Source organism: Thunnus albacares, chromosome 7, assembly GCF_914725855.1.
Source record: "Thunnus albacares chromosome 7, fThuAlb1.1, whole genome shotgun sequence".
Lineage (NCBI taxonomy): Eukaryota > Metazoa > Chordata > Actinopteri > Scombriformes > Scombridae > Thunnus > Thunnus albacares.
Genome location: NC_058112.1, coordinates 7162944 through 7182423, shown reverse-complemented (window position 1 = coordinate 7182423; position 19480 = coordinate 7162944). Strand labels below are relative to the sequence as shown.

Genomic DNA, 19480 nt, shown 5'->3' with positions numbered 1-19480 from the left:
AATCACAACTTGTATACACCCACTTGATTTCACCAGCAATTCCTAGTCCACAAGCTAGCTATCTCATATGTCTTCAAGCACAGTCAGCGTTGGAATATTTACTAGAACAATTAAAATAGGTCATCAATTTAATGTTAACAGGCAATCACCACTCTCACCTTTTCTCTGCAACATCCATGCCTGTGACTAACTTTAAACCTTAGGCTGAACTATTATAAAATCCCTGAGGGAAGTCTGACATGGTGCTGCTTACGGATACTCCAACCTTTCCTACAAAAATCACTGTATCATTCTGTTCTGTAGAGTAATTCATGAGGTCTACAACCCAAATGGGGAGCCATATTCACATGTAAAGTAGCATTTTCCATGCTTTTCTTTTTATATTCCTGAATATACCTGCTGGTAGAAATCCCTGTCTAGATCAGTGCAATCTGAATCAACAGAAGTGCAACTTTTGGATGGTAGGTCAATTCCCCCCCAGATCCTTTGGCTATACCCACAATTTGTATCTTGCATCTTATCCAACTGCATTCTATGACCCACTGTCATCACAAGGTAAATTAATGCAAATCAACATAGACTCCAAAGACATACTGTACAAAAACTAACTTAATAGTTTGAAGTTATCCTGAACACCACATCAACAAACTTCAACTCAATCTCTACTTTCTGCATTACAACAAACCATAAAAATTCAACTGAACATGATGTCGCCTTCGCTGAATTACAAAAGCAACTTTCACAGCTGTGAAGTTAACTTGCATAGCTTTCTGAAATGGGTGTGTAAAAGGTTGGCAAATGCTTTATAAGATCTACAAACCAATGGTATTTATATTCTTTGGGCTGAACCATGAAAAAACGTTGGTAAGGTCCATTACAGCAGTTTGTGGAGGGAGATTCTCAATAATTGACACCTTTTTATTTCATTTTTCATTATACAATTCAGTTATTACTCACATCAAAATTCATAATCACAAACAGCATGTTCCTTGTGTTAAACACAAACCGCACTGCGCTTCCTATAGCTGAGTGGGATCACAGCTGCATCAGTCCCAACAGATTTGGTTTGGAAGTATACTGCGAAACCTCCCTGTAAGCCAGGTCTCAGTCCAACTGCTTTGCTCTCAAATGGATATGCTGAGCTTGGAATAACTGCTAGGAAATAGGAAAAGACCTAACCAGGCTGGTGAAAGCAGCTAACAGCCTAACAGGCGTTGTCTTGGACTTGATCTTCAGAGTGTGGGTCTTTTACTTTAAACATTTAACACCTAGCCCCAGAGCCACCATATTTGTAAGGTTTGAGCACTCTGCTGTGTGTTGTTCTTGAATTCTTTTCAAAAATGACCACAATGATGAAAAGACAATGGTGACAATGGTTTAGTGTGTTTGATTGTTAGTGCTTCCATAGACATACACAACTTCTGTTCAACAATGTTAGCTCACAGTTTTTCTCTGTTCCACTATTTGTCTAGTGTCGCTGTGACTGATGTTTTAAACAAATGAAACAATATATGTAAATGACACTGGAGTAGGCATGTCAGTTTTGGCTAATTTTGCTTTCGACAGACCAACACCCATTAACTGGTGACTAAACGCTTAATTCTTAAGAAATGTTGTGATGTAGCTTTCGTTTGTGAGAGCTGTCCATCAGTCGGTGGTCAGAGCTAGCTTGTCTGCCCTGGTTAGTTTGACTTTTAGCACATCCTTCTTTTCCTCAGTGTTTTCAATGTGTTTAGTCACAGTAGCTCTCATTGGCATAACGTTCTCAGGCTTGAGGTACGAATTTAAATAATGATACGAATATAAGGTGACCCTGATTATAAGACGACCCCCCCTTTTCCAGCAGCTGTTTTTTGAAAAATATCATTACTTTTTGAATATAACTTACATCATAGTATAGTTACGTATTCACACGCTCTACCAGGCTCTGGGAAGCTGTCAAGAATTATTTTCTCTGGCAGTTAGCATTTATATGACTGTCTTTTTGAGCTCCTTATCATCTGTGACCATGGTATTTGGCAGCTTAACATATTCTTTTTCTGCAGTAGAGACGTCGGAAGACACTTTGGACTCATTTTCACTTGTCATGAATTTATTTCCTCCATGTCAGAAAACCGATTACACAAGCCTTCAGAAACTCCTGCAGGTTAAACTGGACTAACAAACTGACTGACTCTAACATACTGTCTATAAACAGACATTAAGATACTCACTAGCCTAGCAACATTAAGGCTACAAAATGACCTATAATGCAAGACTCTATGTAGAAGTCAGTTTTACACCTGTACTTTATCTATTCAAAAAGAATATCTGATGATGTGGACATGTAGTTGTTTAGCCGTTAGCGGAATATGTATACAAATTAACCTATAGACCAACATGCATAACTGGTCAAAAATATTCTCTATGGTTAACCAATTAACCATTGACATCTCTACACTGGAGGCTTATTTCATATTTGTATTCACCATACTGACAGCACTTGCTATATGAGCTATGTTAAGGAGCATACCTGGCAAGTATGTTTTAGCCAACAGAACTGCCAAAGCTTTCTGGGTGGAGCACTTTAGAATTTATGTTTCCCTATGGTGTTTTAGGCTACTTCTACATTAATTTGGTTCAAAGGGTATACGCAACCAAAGAAACTTGTGGACAGAACCGAACATCCTGTACTGAATGGTTCAGGACAAGTACATACACTGTTACACCCCTACTGCACAATGTTACCAGTAGTTCTTCTTTGAGGCAGGATTACACAGTTCTGGAAAATAGTCCAGCAACGATAATTTTCAGTTTCATTCCTATGCTTGCAAGGTAAAAAGTATAATTGGCACAATGCTACTGGCTACATGCTACAAGCTATTATACATATATGGATACTCACTTATTTGATTTCCTGAAGCATGCTCTGTGCAACTTCTGACAAACTACAGACCAATTCATGCTTGCCACATCCGCTAGGATGCAAGGTACCGCATAGGTCCTTGTAACGTAAATTTTGTTGCATGTGCTAGAACAGCAAAATGGATGCTTGTTTGGAAGAGAGCTGTGCAAAGAGATCAGTCACTATCCACATCTGTACAATTTGTCAGATAAACACCCAACTGTAGTGTGCATAGAAGCGCAGCCTCTGTCCGTGTGCAATTCTGCAGCTTGTTGCGTCTAAATTGAAGTCACCCTCACCCTACGTTTTCTTGCCCTTTGTAGTGGCACTATACTGTGCCAATGTATTGGTCTTACTGAAATAAATGAGGACCCTGGATTATTTGACACAGTGCTATTGTCGTTCTGAACGCAGCCTAAGGCAGCCAATCACTTTCCAGAAAAATCTCTTTCATCAACAGAAAACCCCTCTGAGAGAAACATTTCTGCTGGAGTTACAAGTGAAATGAAAGGTCATGCTAAGCAATTGGAGCAGAGGTCGAGATGGATGAAAAGGGGCAAAACTCCCTACAGTAGCAACCAATCTTTTGTTATAGCATTAAAGATTTGACATTTTGGTCACAGTGACCTTCATCAGATACTTTAGACTGTATCTTCTAAGCTCATCTGTCTCCAACCTTGGCTGCACAACGGTTCCAATCCTAAGAAAAGGACTAACAGATTAACGCTGCAATATGCAACTTTTCTCACAGAGACAGGAGGAGTATTGTCAGTCTTGCCCTTTTCTCCATCAGATGGTCAAGTTCTCACCCCAACACTTGTCACTTATCTTGATGGGCTGTCTGTCTTTTTTTATGTCATCTTGCCTGAGGCTGAGGTGTGCAGCATCTATCACCAGCATCACTTGTTGTTTTTCCTTTTTCTCCTGCTTACCTCTCCTGTTGTTGTTGCTGTGACCTCCGGCAATGTGGCCGCAACTAGCCTCACCTTTTTAGCCACAACATGCTAGCTGCTGACCACGCCCTTATGTCCACCCCACAGTAATAGTGGGGCCCAAAATGTCATGGCCTTCACTTCAATTCTAATTTGAGCCATAAAGGGTGATTTTGTAATTAACACTCAGGTGTTTCCTGTATATCGACTATTTCCTGAAGGCCTTAGAGCTCAACCTCTCTTTCTGACATGTGTACCTTCCTCAATTTTTTCGATCTTCCACTGACTCCCCCTCCTCCAACAGTGTTATCTCCTCTCACTGGTATGAAAGCACATCAGGGTCGCTAGGCAATGTCGGCAAGGAGAAACAGCCGAGATATTGACGTTCAACTTGCTATTCTCCTGCTGTTAGCCGGTCAGGGCTTTGGTAATGAGAGCCTGGGGACCTGGCTGTGCCTGCTGTATGTGTGTGTGTGTGTGTGCGTGTATGTGAAGGAAGAGTGTGTCTATAATCTTCCTCGAGGACTTTATTGCTGCGTGTTTGCATGTGTTTCTTTACATGCAGTTGGGATGGAAACAGCTGTGGCCATGTGTTTGTGCGTGTGTGTACGTATATATATTGTGTGTGCAAGTGTAGGTGTGTGCACTTGAGGCTGATGGCCTGACAGGTTCTGTCACACACAGAAACATATTGTGGAGTGAGAGGTAAGCCGATGATAAGCATGAATAACCCCCCTCAACCCTTCTCTTCATCCTCTCCCTCCCCTTTTTTCTTCCTTCCCTCCCTGCCTCACCTTCCTCCATCTCTCCTCTTCCCTCTCCCGTTTCTCCTCCCTCCCTCCCTCACTCCTCACTAATCGCCAGGCTAATTGACTCAGCCAGATTTGGCAACAGGCTTATTAGTGTCATTTCACACAACAAGGAATGACCTATGCAGACAGTGCAGCGGTGACAGTCAACACGAGCACACCCTGCAACGTTATGCTCACCAATTCCCATTACACACACAGCAAAATAAAATGACCTATTAACAGCGCTCATTATTGTTTCATATGACCAAAATGACTGTTTGAGCATACTTTGATTCATTATCTTAAGCTGTAAAATTCAATATCTTAAATTTCATACAATTTTCTGCACAAAAATGTCTGGTGGCCCTCTGTTTTCTGCTATTACTGTGCATGTTACCCACATCAGCCCACACAGAATAAGACCCTGAGGGGAACATGCTGTTTCACAGACAGGTCAGTTTATTTTTAAGGATAAGCTGCACCCCAAATTGGGCTGAACCTCCCCCCATAGAAACTGAATGGCAGCGCCTAAGTGTCATTCAGCAGCCTACCTGCAGGTAAACAAGGTGTGCGTGATTGTATGTGTCTGTATGAGCTGATTTCTGATGCGTTCATGTGTGATGATTAATCCGTCAGCGTCACCCAAATTTCTGCCTGATGGGTGTCAGTGTGTGTGTGTGTGTGTGTGTGTGTGTGTGTGTGTGTGTGTGTGTGTGTGTGTGTGTGTGTGTGCTGGCCGCCCTTACCGCTGTGCGCGCTGAACCAGCGGGGTGCGATGTGCAGGGGCAAGGTGTCAGCCAGCGACCCCCGGGACCCCAGATAGAGCACCCCGTCCGTGTGGTGCCCTCCGCCCCCAGTGTCCTGGTAGCCGGTACCGTGAGGGGCGGCGGTAGTGCCCCCTGACCCCCCTCCGGCTCGATCCGAGTCCGTCCCTCTGGGGGTGTAGAAGCCGAAGGGCACGGCGGGACTGTGCTCGATGCCCATCCCGGCCACGGAGCTCACCGAGCGGCTCCGCAGGCCCATGGTGCCGCTCGGCCGGTAGTGGCCGAAGTGGGCCGAGGGTGGCACCGCGCTGTCATCCGTAGAGACACCGGGGAAAGCACCCCGGGGCCGCCCCGCCGTGCTCTGCTTTCCCCCCATCCAAAGCGGGAGACAAATGGGTGGGGGTTCTGGGTGGAAACAGGAGGGGGCTCGGCTCGATCCGCAAAGGGTCGAGAGAGCCGAAACAGGCTGTCGCCCCCTCCCCTCGCTCCTGTCTGTCTCTCGGCCTGCCTGCCTGTCTGTCCGTGTGTCTCAGCAGGCTCGTCAGCTCTGACTCTCTGCAGACGCAACAGCCCGTTTCCCTGCTGAGCGGAGCATGAGCCAGCCCTGACGTCTGGATTCACCTCACCCGCAGACAAAACCTCGACACAACCAGGGGGGATGGCTGACACGCTGAATGACGCCGAAAGCCCAGAATGACAAACTGACGCGCACCACGCTCCCCTCTCTGTCCCAGGTGATTAAGACGGCTGTATCATTCCCGCCCGGCCCGGATCACAGCAGCGCCGCAATGTTCACTCCGCTGTTCTCGTCTCATCTGATCTCAGACATCGTGACAACTGTTGCTGTCTGTCTGACCGCCAAAAAAAACGACGGTCTGTCTCTGACAAAAATGACGTTGCCGTCCGCGCTGTCTCTCCGGTCCGGTGGTCTCCCCAGCCTTTTTCCCGGAGATCGGGGTCACAGTAAAGCCGCTCCCCTGCGCTCAGATGGGCGCTCCGCTCCTCTTCGCGCCGCCGCCGCCGCTGCTGCTGCTGCTGCCGCTGCCGGCCAGACAATGGAGGCGCTCAGTGCGCAAGCTCCGATCATAAATACAGACAGGACGGGAGACAGTGCTGGCAGATACAAACACACTTTGTTTTTATTCCTATTGAGGGGGAATGGGCTTGAAAATGATATACTTTGAGGGCTTTTGGATCATGGGGGATTTTGGGGCTGTGGCCATCTGGTAGCCTATTTTTACAGCCCTAACTGAGCCTAAATTGGATTTTGTAGTTTTTACCATAATATTGTGAGCAAAGAAAAAAACGTGCGCTTTTGTGTTACTTTTAATCAATATGTATCAATATCTTAAAGCTTGCACAGACATTCAGTTTCTCATATAAGCAGGTTTGGAAAATGCGCATATTTAGAGGTTACAGGGAATCTCCTTTCTTAAATTAAGTTCTTCATTAATATGTTAAGTGAGGAATAGACCTGCGTGGTCTTTTTCATTTCCCATGATCCTGTTCTGCTCTCCTACATTACAAAGTTATGCACAGATTTTTCCACCATATGCTAAATTATTGGGATTACTGGCTCACATGTTTTGTTGGGGATTACTTGGTCTAATCCTGTGTGTGTGTGTGTGTGTGTGTGTGTGTGTGTGTGTGTGTGTGTGTGTGTGTGTGTGTGTGTGTGTGTAATTAGGCTGGTTTCATTCTGTTTGGTTCTTTGTTTCTTCACAATAACACACAGACAGCCTTGTACAGTCTTGTTGGCCTCACTACCCAATAAGGTAAACTATGGTACTGTAGTTACTGTGATAGGTGTTAATCTATCCTGCTATAATGACAGCAAGCCTATAAATGGTCCCCTCTTGGTTCCTCAGGCATGTAAACACACACACACACACACATACACACACACACATAGTCACACACATAAACCATATGGTTCTAATATAAATATAAGACTACAGGGAGAAAATACAGAAGCTGACAGGGCTGTGGGGCAACTTGTTGTCTAGTGGTTTAATTTGAGAGCTTCCCAATATTATCATAAGATGTACGGTAATACTCTGAAGGCTTAGCGCACATTGAAAATAGGGGATGACACAGACAGAATCCTGCAATCACTAACAGTAGGTACACAGGTGTTGCCAGACTGTCTTCTCATACAGTACATGATAAAATACCTAAATAAATTGTGTTATTAAATAAATGGTGTTATGTAAGCATTTTGATAAATCTGTAAAGAAGCAGGGCTGTACCCAGGACTTTCATGAGTCCAAATTCACCAAGCAGAATCCCACCCAACTAAGACATGCTGGTACTACTTTCTGATAAGTTGCCTTTAATAATGGGTTTGTAAGTTGTAACTAATGGCTTTAAATTCCACTTCCTGCCTCAGTGCTCTTTAATTAATCATTAACACACTCTAATAAAGCACTTCTGGATAAATCTGTGGGGTATCTGGAATCAATTTAACAACATGTATAATTACAGAATTGCTGTGGTTTATAAGGTGCTGAGAAACACCCAAATGAAAAAAAAGAATAAACACTAGCAAGAGTTTTTTCACAATGTGGCAAACCCCAAAGTCATTGTTATTAATACTAATAACTGATTTATCAATCCTAAGTAAGTGATCTACTAACTATTAATAAAGCCATTACTTGGAACTTTTCAAAAGTTTCAAAAGTGACTTATCAGAGAGTGATCATAAAATTATTGCACTAGCTACTAACCAAACCCTGTATAATTTATTGAGTATTTTAAAAAGAAAATCACACAATTCACACATTTTATTTAATGATTGTACCGTTAATTATATTTCCACATTATGGTCTAAATTTTGCTTGAAAGCCTTCTTCACATTACCAGGTATGTAATTTTGGTAGATAATACAAAATTACTTTCATTGTAATTTAGTTTTTTCGCCAAAGAAGTCAAATTTTAAGATATTTAGTCTAAAGATGTAATTATGAGAATCAGCTTTACCCAATATGCATTATATGTGTGCATGTACATATAATTGTATAACTTTTCATTATGTCAGTAAACCCCCCACATTTGATGAAATATTACAGAGAACATGAGCTCAGTATCTACAGTAGTATCTTGAGTGGAAACAGCCAAACAACCGAGAGACATTTCTTAAAACATTCATACATGTGACAGATATTACCACTGAAAGACATAGCTGAAACACCAAGGAGAAGCTTTTCTTACTTTTATTTTTTCACATTATGTCAACAATTTAGAATGTGCACACTAATGGCAAATTTACTGTAGATGACAGATTTGATTCAAACCAGATGAGTCCCACAGTGTAATGCTATTGAATTAAAATACTATAGCAGGTATATACTCAACTAAAAAAAAAAGTCTATTTAGTGGTATGTAACGGTATGAAAAGACAGATCATTAAAAATTGAAAGAAATAAAGCCTTTATTGCACCTCAGTGGCAGAACGTGCTCTATTTATTCCATAATGTTCAGTTAATGGCTGCAAGCTGTGACAACAGTATTTACAGGCCTATCAGGGCAGAAATCTGTTAACACCATTTTATTTAGTCCATCTTCTAATGTGATCCACATGACTGAGATGCTGCATGTTTGTCCCCAGGGGATACACTGCTGACACTCTGTGGTGGAGCAGAGTATTGCTTCCTCTCTGTGACGCTGTGATACGTGCAGTGACAGCAGGGAGATCTTTAAACAGTCTGAATGGCTTGTCTCTTTTTCTGACCAGTTTAATGGCTTTGTCACCATGATGCTTGGTGCAAACTGACAGCATGTTGATGTGTCCCCATCAAACACTCAAATCATTCTGAAGTAGTTTGTCCTGCAAAATTTTGCAGGTTCTCTGTGAATATCTGACATGGGACAACGTAAAACCTCACTTTTTATTTGGGTTGCTAACATAAGGTACATGCTATAGGTACAATAAGATATATTTAAATTATAAAATTATATAAAATTATAAAAATGGAACTAAAAGCTGTTTTAAGTATAAAGTATAGTTAAAGTAGATGCATTTGAAAACAAAGGGCAACCAGTGAAAATGACTCCTAGAATGAAGTGGTACCCAGTCCAGTGTGTCGTACATGAAACAGTGATAAGCAGTAAGGACACCTCAGGACAAATCTACAAATATTATTGTAGACTACATTTATAGGCTGAAGATGTGTTTCAGAGGTGTTCTGGTATATGATATCACCATAATCAGTAATGGAAAATAAAAGCTGTTGGACAATTTGTTTTCTTACTTGAGAGTAAAACAATTAATTGACCGATCTAGTAGACTAGCATTTATTTTATTTCTGATAAAATAAATATGAGGCTTAAAAGAAAATTCAGAATTAATTAAGTATTTAAATTTATTGACTTTAATAAGTGGAGACCCATCAGTAAAATTAATAGCCAAATGACTAGGTGAATGATTAAGATTATAACTAGTACCATTATGAGATTTTTATTTAAAAAACATTTTTGAACAAAAGAAAATTCTGATTGCAGAGAGTTTTGAATTTCAGTTACATCGGTGTCAGATGTGTATATAACCATGTCATCTGCATATAACAGAACAGAACAATTAGAACACATTTCTGGAAGATCATTAATAAGAATAGAGAAAAGTAAAGGTCCTAAAATAGATCCTTGTGGTGCACCCTTTTTAACAGTTAAATGATCTGATTGATTGTAATGAAAAGTAACACACTGATGACAGTTATGGAAGTAAGAATTAAACCAAAATAATGCCTGTTGAGAGACACCAATAACATGAAGATTATCAAGAAGAAGATAATGGTCAACTACATCGAAAGCCTTGGTTAAATCAATAAAAAATTCACCTGTGAACTGACCTTTGTCTAAAGATGAGAATATATCATCGGAAATTGTACCAGGGCAGTAGTAGTAGAAAAATCAGAATGAAAACCAGACTGAAAAGGGGAAATTCATAGAGATCATTAATATATTGTGATAGTTGATTAAAAAACTTCTCAAATATTTTAGCTTCAGTGCACATAATAGAAATTGGTCTATAATTATTAAGATCAAAATACTCCGGGTCAACTTGAAGAATAACAAGTTGTGACCTGAATCTAGAAGTGACGTATGTTGCCACACCTCCCCCTCTACTGCCTCCATCTGTTCTAAACAAAACATAGTCCTCAATTTGGATTTCATTGTCAGAAATAGCCTAATGTTGTTGTGTTTATGCTGCTTTGTTTTACTGTGCAAGCAAATAAATAAATAAATACTACTGTTTAGCCAAGTTTCAGAAAGTGTGATAACATTAGGTCTATAGTAAAAAACCCAGGCTCTCAGGTCAATTTTTGGGGGGAAGGCGGCTAATGTTAAGATGGATAACTCTTATACCTCTTACAGTTTTAATGATATAAAAAAAATAAAAAAATTGGTAAGACAAATGAATACATACATAGTAGGTCAGATGATGAAAAAGGAGAGAGCCACAGCAGAGCACAAGACACAAAGAGACATAAACAAAGCAGAGAAAGCAAAAAAAAAAAAAAAAGATTTACCCTCAAAAAATAACAAATAGAAAAGAACATCATCCCTGGCATCCCAAAAAAAAGCTGTCAATGCAAAAAAAAACAAAACAAAACAAAAAAGTTATATTTTGTCACCACTTTACATCTTTGTTAGTAGGTAAACATGTCAGATACATTGATGAAGAAGTCATCTACTCGGGTAGAAAAAATGAAATGAAAACATTAAGCCGCTTTGGGTCGGCTATCAGTAAAGTCACCAGTTAAAGGGCCCACACAGTCAGTACATGCAGCTATTTCACTTGGGAGCTAATTTAGCAGAAGGCTAGTGTGTCTAGATGTGAGGCCGGCCAGATAGCAATAGTCAAATTGGAGATAGCAAAAGAGCAGCTATCTGGCTAGCATAGCTAGTCCGAGGAAACAGTCAGTGGGGCTAATTGTTAAGTGCCCATACTAGTCAGCATCAGGACAGATGGACGCTAAATAGCTCTGAGAGGAAAGCAGTGGGATAAGGCCCCTCAATGGATTCAGGTAGGCCAATGACTCTAATGTTGTTACGGCAGCTGGTTGGAGTGAAATTACTTGGTTTTCGAAAATTTAGACGAAAAAGGTTGAAGGAGCGAAACTCAACATGTGCCTACTCCATCACACACAACCGTAAATATATTCAATTTAGAATAAAATAAAACAGTGCAAAGCAAAAAATCTTACATTTGAGAGGCTGGGACCAGCCAAAGATTTGCATTTTAGCTTGATGTCAAATGATCAATTATCAATATATGCAGAAACAAAATGAGGAGACAGAAACTAGATATAAAATATTACATTTTCAAAACCAAACTTCATGAAAAAGTACAAAAGAAGTCAAATTCAGTTATTGATAATTTATTTACTCATAGTTAACAGTTAACAGGAATAGCATATACAGTTTTTGCATGATAAATCCCACATAGTGAGGAATTCCACCGCTATCCATTCATCATCTTGATTCTCTTACATTTTTAGATTAAAGGCCTATTGTTTTCTTACCTTGGAAAAGAGTACACTGTTAATTAATGGTGATATGGACAATTCCCAGTGATTCCACTTTTAAAATAATAGCATCTTCCGTAAAATATCCTGTTGATTTATACATTGGATTAATCCCTGCATGGATCCAAAGTCCTGTTTCAACAAGAAATACTTCTAATGAGCAAGGTGCTTTTAAAATGCCATGTCATTCATTCATTCAATCATTCTCTGTACTCAGCGACGTTCCACAACATCCCTCAGATTGGCAGTATCTTCAAGGTTCTCTTGGGAGCAGAATTTTCCCAGGATTCATCAGATTGTTTGGATCGAGGGCATCCTTGAGACAGTGCATGACCTGGATGGACATAGGTCCCATCTCCTCACACAGCAGCGCTCTCTTGCCTAAACCCACTCCATGCTCCCCCGTACATGTACCATCCATGGCTAGGGCTCGCCTGGAGGGGAAACACAGCACCATGGAATTTTCCCTCATCAAAGTGAACACTGACTTTCAACAAAAGGTATGTTTTTAAGGATATTATCCCAGTGACAAGCTTTTGGACTCCAGCTACAATTCTGCTCTACGTTTTGTGAGTGTGTCCTATCATGCTTTCTTCATCTACTCTTTGCCTTTGGGATCTACTGCTGCCCCTACTGAGCCACTGGAGTTTACAGCTCATGTAGGCATTTTTCAAAAAATCACTGTTTATGGATATATCCCACAATATCCAACATCCTTTTCAAAACCTTATACTGAAAGTTTTGTGCTCTGAAATCAATACCAGTTAAGCGATATGGGTGAGCGATGCCAAAAGGGAGGTGAATCTGTTTGAAGATAGGCGAGTTGAGTGAAAAGGATTAGGAAAAGTGTGGGGAGGATTAAGGGGAAGAGAAAGGTGTTGAAGAGTGAAGGGGAAGTTGCTAAAAAGGGAGTAGTGAGGCCTGTCTACCTGAGTAAATGTGCAGAAGCTTGAGGCATACGCACTTGAACGACCCTCAAAAATCAGTTTATAAGGGAGCCCTGCAGAGTAAAGCCGTGTCTGGTGGGGGGTTTATTAGACAGTGAGGAGCATCGGAGGAAGGAGAGGTGACACATTACCTGGCCAGTCTCTCAGTGAACAGGTGGACCCTATGGAGCTCCTCTGGGTCATTGGGGTCCACCACCATCAGACAGTGAAAGTTACCATCACCCACATGACCTGCTATGGGACCTGAGGGCAAACAGAAGTCGTAGTCATTACACTGAAGAACTTAACACATGAATCGATATGAGGTATTTCTTTGGTGTGTCCCCTCTTCTTCTGTGTGCTACATTTTTGGTGATAATATTGCACATATTTTTTAAAGTTTTTTATTGAGACCTGTTAGTTCCCGTCCAGACACTTGTTTGTCATTCTGATGACTGATGAATGGGTACGAGATCAGTTGATTAATAATCTAATGCAATGGTCCTACATGAATGTTTTGGGGGATTAATTATCAGCAATGTACAGCTATGTACAAAACAAACTGTGGTCAGAAGTACACATGCTGATTCTTAAAAGCAACTTTAGAATTATTTTGGGGGGAAAAAATGAATGAAAATGAAAAACTAGGTAGCACTGTCTCTAAAAGATGTAGATGCTAGTTTCTGACTACATATCATTACAAATAGCAATGTATGGATAGTTTTGCTGCTATTATGAGGCTGCTATGCTACAAGCTGCATATAGGGTTCAGTGTAATTCTGTCCAACTTGCCTGTTGTGGTTTTTATACCCTTTTTTCTGATGTATCTCATTCATCACATTGGTGACATGGGATGCATCATATCTGGCACACTGACTCTTGTTTATTTTATTTATTGACAATATGACTGAAAAATTTGGGTGTTGATCACTCAATCTGTAAAAAAAAAACAACAAAAAAAAAACAAAAAGGAAAATCAAAGTAAAAAGGTTTTCCTGATGAAGACCTTGTAGGTCCAAATGTTGCATTAGTAAAAATTATTATGAGAACTTACAAAACCTCACTTTTTTCTTTGTATGCTGTTTTTTTCTCTCCTGCATCTGTACCCAACATGAGTTGGATCTGCACACTGTCCACCTTCTTTGCAGAAAATCAGTCTGCCTCACATCAGCCTATAATACAATACAATATAACACATTCCTCCTCTTACAAGTGAAAAGCTAAATACATAAGCAATAAAATGCACGCTTGCTCAATTCGACACACTCAGTGGTTTTGCTCTTACAGCTTTACATGATGTGGTGTGGTCAGTGGTGGCTGGCGTTAGAAAACACACACTGAAAACAGTGTAAATGACATTACTGAGTCTGTTTGCTAACTGCATGAGTCTTCCCTATTTATGGCACTGCTACACAGTGTTTTATCTTTTACCATTATCCTAACTAAATCAGTGCTTTTCAGCCAAAGTTACATGGTGACATTTTAATCCTGCTTTCTTGTTTGTTGTTGTTGCTGGGACTTCCTGCTCTGTGGCCACCAGTCACAGTTTAATAGTCAGAACTAAGGGTGTGCTCCAAAACCTGAACGGCAACACCAGTTTGTGCTGGAAAACCAGTGCTTCCTTTGATCTTCCTTTCATTTTAATTCGGCACACAAAACAGCACATGCTGCTTGTGCCGACTTCAATTGATGACTCATGTATCAACAGTGTGATTAACAATACAGACTAATACAAAACACTAGATCCACTAGAAAAAGGTTCTGTAATTTCTATGCCAACAATTAAAAGCTGTTAAAAGACGAAATTAAAGTTTACCACAGCACCTCCTCCACTACCTTCAGCTGTTTAATCGTCAGCTGACAGACAGCAACTTTTCATTTATGCAGGTTTCGTGCCCTTGCTGCTACATAACAAGCAGCTTGGCCATTTAAATGGTATACAAACAAAAAATGTCCAAACAGCTGAATATTGAATTTTAAATATACTGCTTATTTGTGAGGAAATAATTACATCACTGGCAACAGAGGAAAATGAATCTTGCATTGCGCTCTTTGATTAAGACTTGATCTGAAGGTTATTTTAATGACTGTAGTTAGTCTGTTACATAGACCATTCACACAATACTCAATTCAAGAAACTAATCCTTTTTTAATAATTAGTAGAAATCTTATGACTTTTACTCAACTAACATTCTTAAGATTGGACTGTAGCACTATAAGTTGTCCTGTCAGTCATAATCAGTGTTTACACTTTGTTTAAATGCTCTGATTGCAATAATTACGATGGATTCACAGGTTTTGTATTATGCAGCTTTATACTCACCATATCAAGCATTATTAACATCATTAATATTGTTCTCTGCAGAGCTAACCTGTAAGTCTGTTCTTAATCAGGTCCTCCTTTGTCTCCACTATGATTTGAGGCAGTCGAGACAATGGGACACACACATCTGTAGAGTAGGCCTGCACACACACACGCACACAAGGAAGATAAGGTCACAGAATTGGAGCTACATCAAGTGGTTGTCTTTTGCAACCGCTAAGATTTAAAACGTTAATAAAATGAGACATAAAAGTGCCTCAGGATGGTTATGGTGTTAGTTTAGCACAGGGCTATCAAGCAAAGCCTTTCAACCACTGTGGTCATTAACTGCCCTGTTGATCATTGTTAAAAGGCAACACATTTATCCAGCAACTCTACCTTGAGCTCTGACAGTATGGAGTTTTCCACACGGCAGTCACAGAGGAGAGTAATGTAGCAGTGAGCGATGATAATATGATACAGCCAACATGGTTTTATCCCTTTGGAATATTACATTTACCTGACCTAAGGATCCTCTTGCGCTGTTACTTATCATCAATCTGTGCTGCTCAGTGCATTAAAGAACTTAGTTGGTGGTTAAATGTAGTATCTTACTTTTCTGGTCTTCTCTTTTGAACATGCTTTGTAAACTTAGTAGATTTCAACTCGGGTAGTCATTTTAAGATTCCTATGTTTTTGGTCATTATGTTTCATTAAGTATTTCAGTACTAAAACCAGCTTGTTAAACCCCAGTGCTTTCACCACAGGTAAAGTGGAAGGTTACTGTCTTTACCTTGCAACCAGGTCTCAGAGCCAGAGCAGCATACCAGGCATCATGACGAGCTTTCCACAACTGGCTTCGTGTTTCTGCATCTCGAGCCCACTGGAAATCTGAGCCTCCATTACTCTGTGTGATGTCCTCTGTAGAAACAAATGGGAAAAGTGTTTTTGTTGTGACACTGCACTGGTATAATTTTCATACCTGTAGGATTGTTAGTTGAACTGCCATGTCTACGTTTCCTGTGGTTTTAATGTTTATAGCTTACAGCCTGAAAGTTACTGCTCCAGCTCATTCTAACTTTCACTGCATCTACTTTAGGTTTTGCTAATTGTTAAAAATTTAAAGGTGCAGTATGTTAGCCACAATATTAATTTCTTAGTTGCAATAGAGAGGTACTGTATTATCAGTGAGTTACATTTTCAGCAGTGTTTCAATAACACTAAAAGGATTAGTGCTATTGCAGCCCTGTGAGGCTACATTACTCATTACACACCAGTTAAGAGCCTAGCATACTAATGTGCTAGCTTAAGTATGCGCTTACTTGCCAAGGTTATGCTATTAGCATGAAACATATGTTAAAAACTGGATAACATGTTAACATTCAGCATGTCACATTAAGAATTTAACATGATATGGTTACTCTGTTAACATGCTAACGATTAGTTTGTCAAATTTAGCTTGTTGGACAAGTTAACATTCTAGTTGTTTTACTAACGATTTGTTTAAACGTTGGACATACAGTAACATTCAAAAGTTTGGGCACACTTTCTCATTCGGTGTGTCCAAACTTTTGTTACGATATGCTAAATGTTATACTATAGCACATGATAATGATGAACTCTTGTTTCCTTTAGGTTATGGAATATTTGACTTGTTGGTGGCTTTAAATGAAGTTAGGAGATAACTGGAGTCATTAGGATTCATCCTCTGGAGATGATAAGTCTGCACCAAAAATTCCTTCCAATAGTCCATCTTATAGTTATCAAAGTATATCACTTTGGACTAACATATTGGACCAACACTGACACGCCTAAAGCATAGCTAAAAATCAACATTGTCGACTCTCAGATGTTGCTAAAAATTTGAGGTATGGACTGTATTCAATACTGTCACAGAAAGTCACACTTACATGTTACATTATTTGCCTGTAACATTTCTCAGAAAGACTTTAATTTTTTCTTAAAGAAGCTTAAAGAAGAATATTTCATGATTCCATGATAAAACAATCTAAAAGAGTATGAAAAGCAATAGTATGTGGCTTTAATGCTAGCTAGAAATGTATGACTATTGTTTGTGATTTGCACACTCACACACCAGTTGTGTTGACTTGTTCCTCCAGGCTCCGCTCAGAGCCGTGGAACTCCAGGAAGAGAGTTGGGGTCACAGGATAGGATAGAGAGCTGAACCTGTTGCAAGCATCTATCATCACATCATCTAGAAACTCTGGATGACACACACACACACACACACACACACACACACACACACACACACACACACAGAGTTACACAGAGAAGGAAGACAAATGTCAGTCTGATGTGTCTAAAGAGGTAATTTTTCTGACTTTTGTCAATGTTTGCTTAATGGTCAGATACATATTTTCCATCTGCCAAAAATTGATATTGATCCTATTATCAAATTTCATGATGTATTTTCCCTTCTGTATCCGATCGTCCTCCTACTGCAGGAATCTATTTTCTCTAAGGGATCAATAAAGTCTCATCTCTTCCTTGTTTTGTCCTTAAAGTCAATTCTCCTGAACCCTGTTCATCTTCTCTCCTCCTTCCATCTCTCGGTTCATTTGTTTTTAATTGCATCTTCGGTCTTGACCACAAACTGTGACAAAAGAAGCAGATCATTAAAGATACAATCTGAGGGGATGTCTTCCTCTGTGAGCTTCTACAAGAAAATAAATGTGATTTCATTGTTAAAAATTCCCTTTGTACATCTCAGAAATAGAAAATGTTCTTCAAATAAACTGCAGTAGCTCCATTCTCAATGTGTAGGCAGCAACCTGCACTGGTTCTAGCACATCCAGGCCAATCTTCAAAAGGTGGATTAATAAATCCAACCTGCCCAGTGAGAGTTTTTAAAACACAGCATTATGGCCTTTATATGTATGGCATGTTGGTGATCTTATTTTGAAATCAGTTAACAAGACTTTCAAAGTAGATTTTAACATGATCTATTTGTGACACGTGTCTTAAATATGCTTAAGGAGGAAGCCGTCCAATCAGATCTCATCATCGACCCATCACTTATTAACAGTCAGAAAGTCCTCCCAGGTTTTGAATACTTGGGTTTTGACTCAAGATGTCAGTCAAAGTAAATTAATCGAAACAGACAGCTTGAGCCTTGTTTAGACCAGAGCCAGATGTAGCCAATAAACAGATCATGGGTTTGGGGGGTTTCATGATTGATTACTTATCCCCCATTGCCCCAGTGCAGCACACTTTAGTGGGCGTTTACAGTCGAAACAGTCCTGTGTTGAAAAATTGCAAGGGGCTGTGTTTGTGTGGGCCTGCTGAATCAGATACCAGTGAGATGATGAAATCTTATCCAAGAAGTCCAGTTTGATAAACAGATTTGTGAGTGTGAAGGCTTATCGTATACCAAAATACAACACAGCAGTTTATAATATAGAGAGGAAGGATTTTACTGCTTTTTTAAGTAATCACAGTGACAAATATTTCATCTGTTGTCACAATGATTACGAGCTCCACAGTAGAAATATGCTGTTCATGTTACAAAGTAATCCACCAGGAATTGCATATATTTGATTTGTTAACACAGCCCTTTGCTGGATGACAACAGTTGAATCAGGTTTAATTTTTTTGCCAGGGTTGAGTTTTTGCACACAGTGCTGCTGTCAGAGCGCAGCCTTAAGCCTTAAGCTTAAGTGTAGATGTAAGAGTAGATATAAAGTTATATCTAATTTTGCTTCAAAACAGTAGGGCTGGGCATTATAGCCAAAAAATAAAATCTAATTTTTTTTTCAAAAAATGGCATCATTTGATAATTTCTGATCAATTTTTGTTTTTCTGCTCAATGCAGAATTGAAATGTCATGTTTTTTTAGACAGTTGAACTCGAATTATACCTGAACCACCTGCAAGGTTGTCATCATTATACATAAAAGAGCAGAAAAGTCAGCTCACTAATTCATCTTCTCTGTTTGTGTTTCTTGACAAGACATCAGCCTGATATCGGCAGACCCCTGGCTAGCTAGCGTTAGCTACTCAGCAGGAAGAGATAAACTGAACAATGTAGAATTTGTAAAATATCATATATTCTTTTATCAATGAGTTTGAGAGCTAAGGTCATTCTTTAAACTTTTAAGAGACAGATACCATTCAAAATCATGTGCATTAGACCTTCGTGTTTCCAGATAACTCAGTGTAAGTGCCTTACTGGTGTTACTCCTTCAAGTCCCTTAATGTGCTTTTATCAGTGTCATTTGATCTGTAACTCTAATGCAGTCTAGTTGGTCCTACTTATTTGTTCTATGTATGAAAATAAAATATAAGCAACAAAGCTGTTATGACCCTGAGGTTGTATACTGACAGTGCCTGTA

General features: G+C 39.8%; 2 protein-coding genes across 3 annotated transcripts in view; both read right to left on the bottom strand.

Moving 5' to 3' along the window:
* znrf1 (zinc and ring finger 1) overlaps positions 1-7020 on the bottom strand; it is a 67578-nt gene extending 60558 nt beyond the window's left edge. The window contains exon 1 of the mRNA XM_044356576.1: positions 5354-7020. Within this exon, the coding sequence (XP_044212511.1) occupies positions 5354-5747 (394 nt within the window). The 5' untranslated portion in view covers positions 5748-7020. The remainder of the gene's footprint in view (positions 1-5353) is intronic.
* Positions 7021-11735: 4715 nt separating this feature from the next.
* ldhd (lactate dehydrogenase D) overlaps positions 11736-19480 on the bottom strand; it is a 36628-nt gene continuing 28883 nt past the window's right edge. For both annotated transcript variants that reach the window (XM_044356299.1, XM_044356300.1), the window contains exons 7-11: positions 17222-17350; positions 15920-16047; positions 15197-15287; positions 12977-13088; positions 11736-12332 (exon numbers count right to left, since the gene is read on the bottom strand). In XM_044356299.1, the coding sequence (XP_044212234.1) occupies positions 12152-12332; positions 12977-13088; positions 15197-15287; positions 15920-16047; positions 17222-17350 (641 nt within the window). In that variant the 3' untranslated portion in view covers positions 11736-12151. The remainder of the gene's footprint in view (positions 12333-12976; positions 13089-15196; positions 15288-15919; positions 16048-17221; positions 17351-19480) is intronic.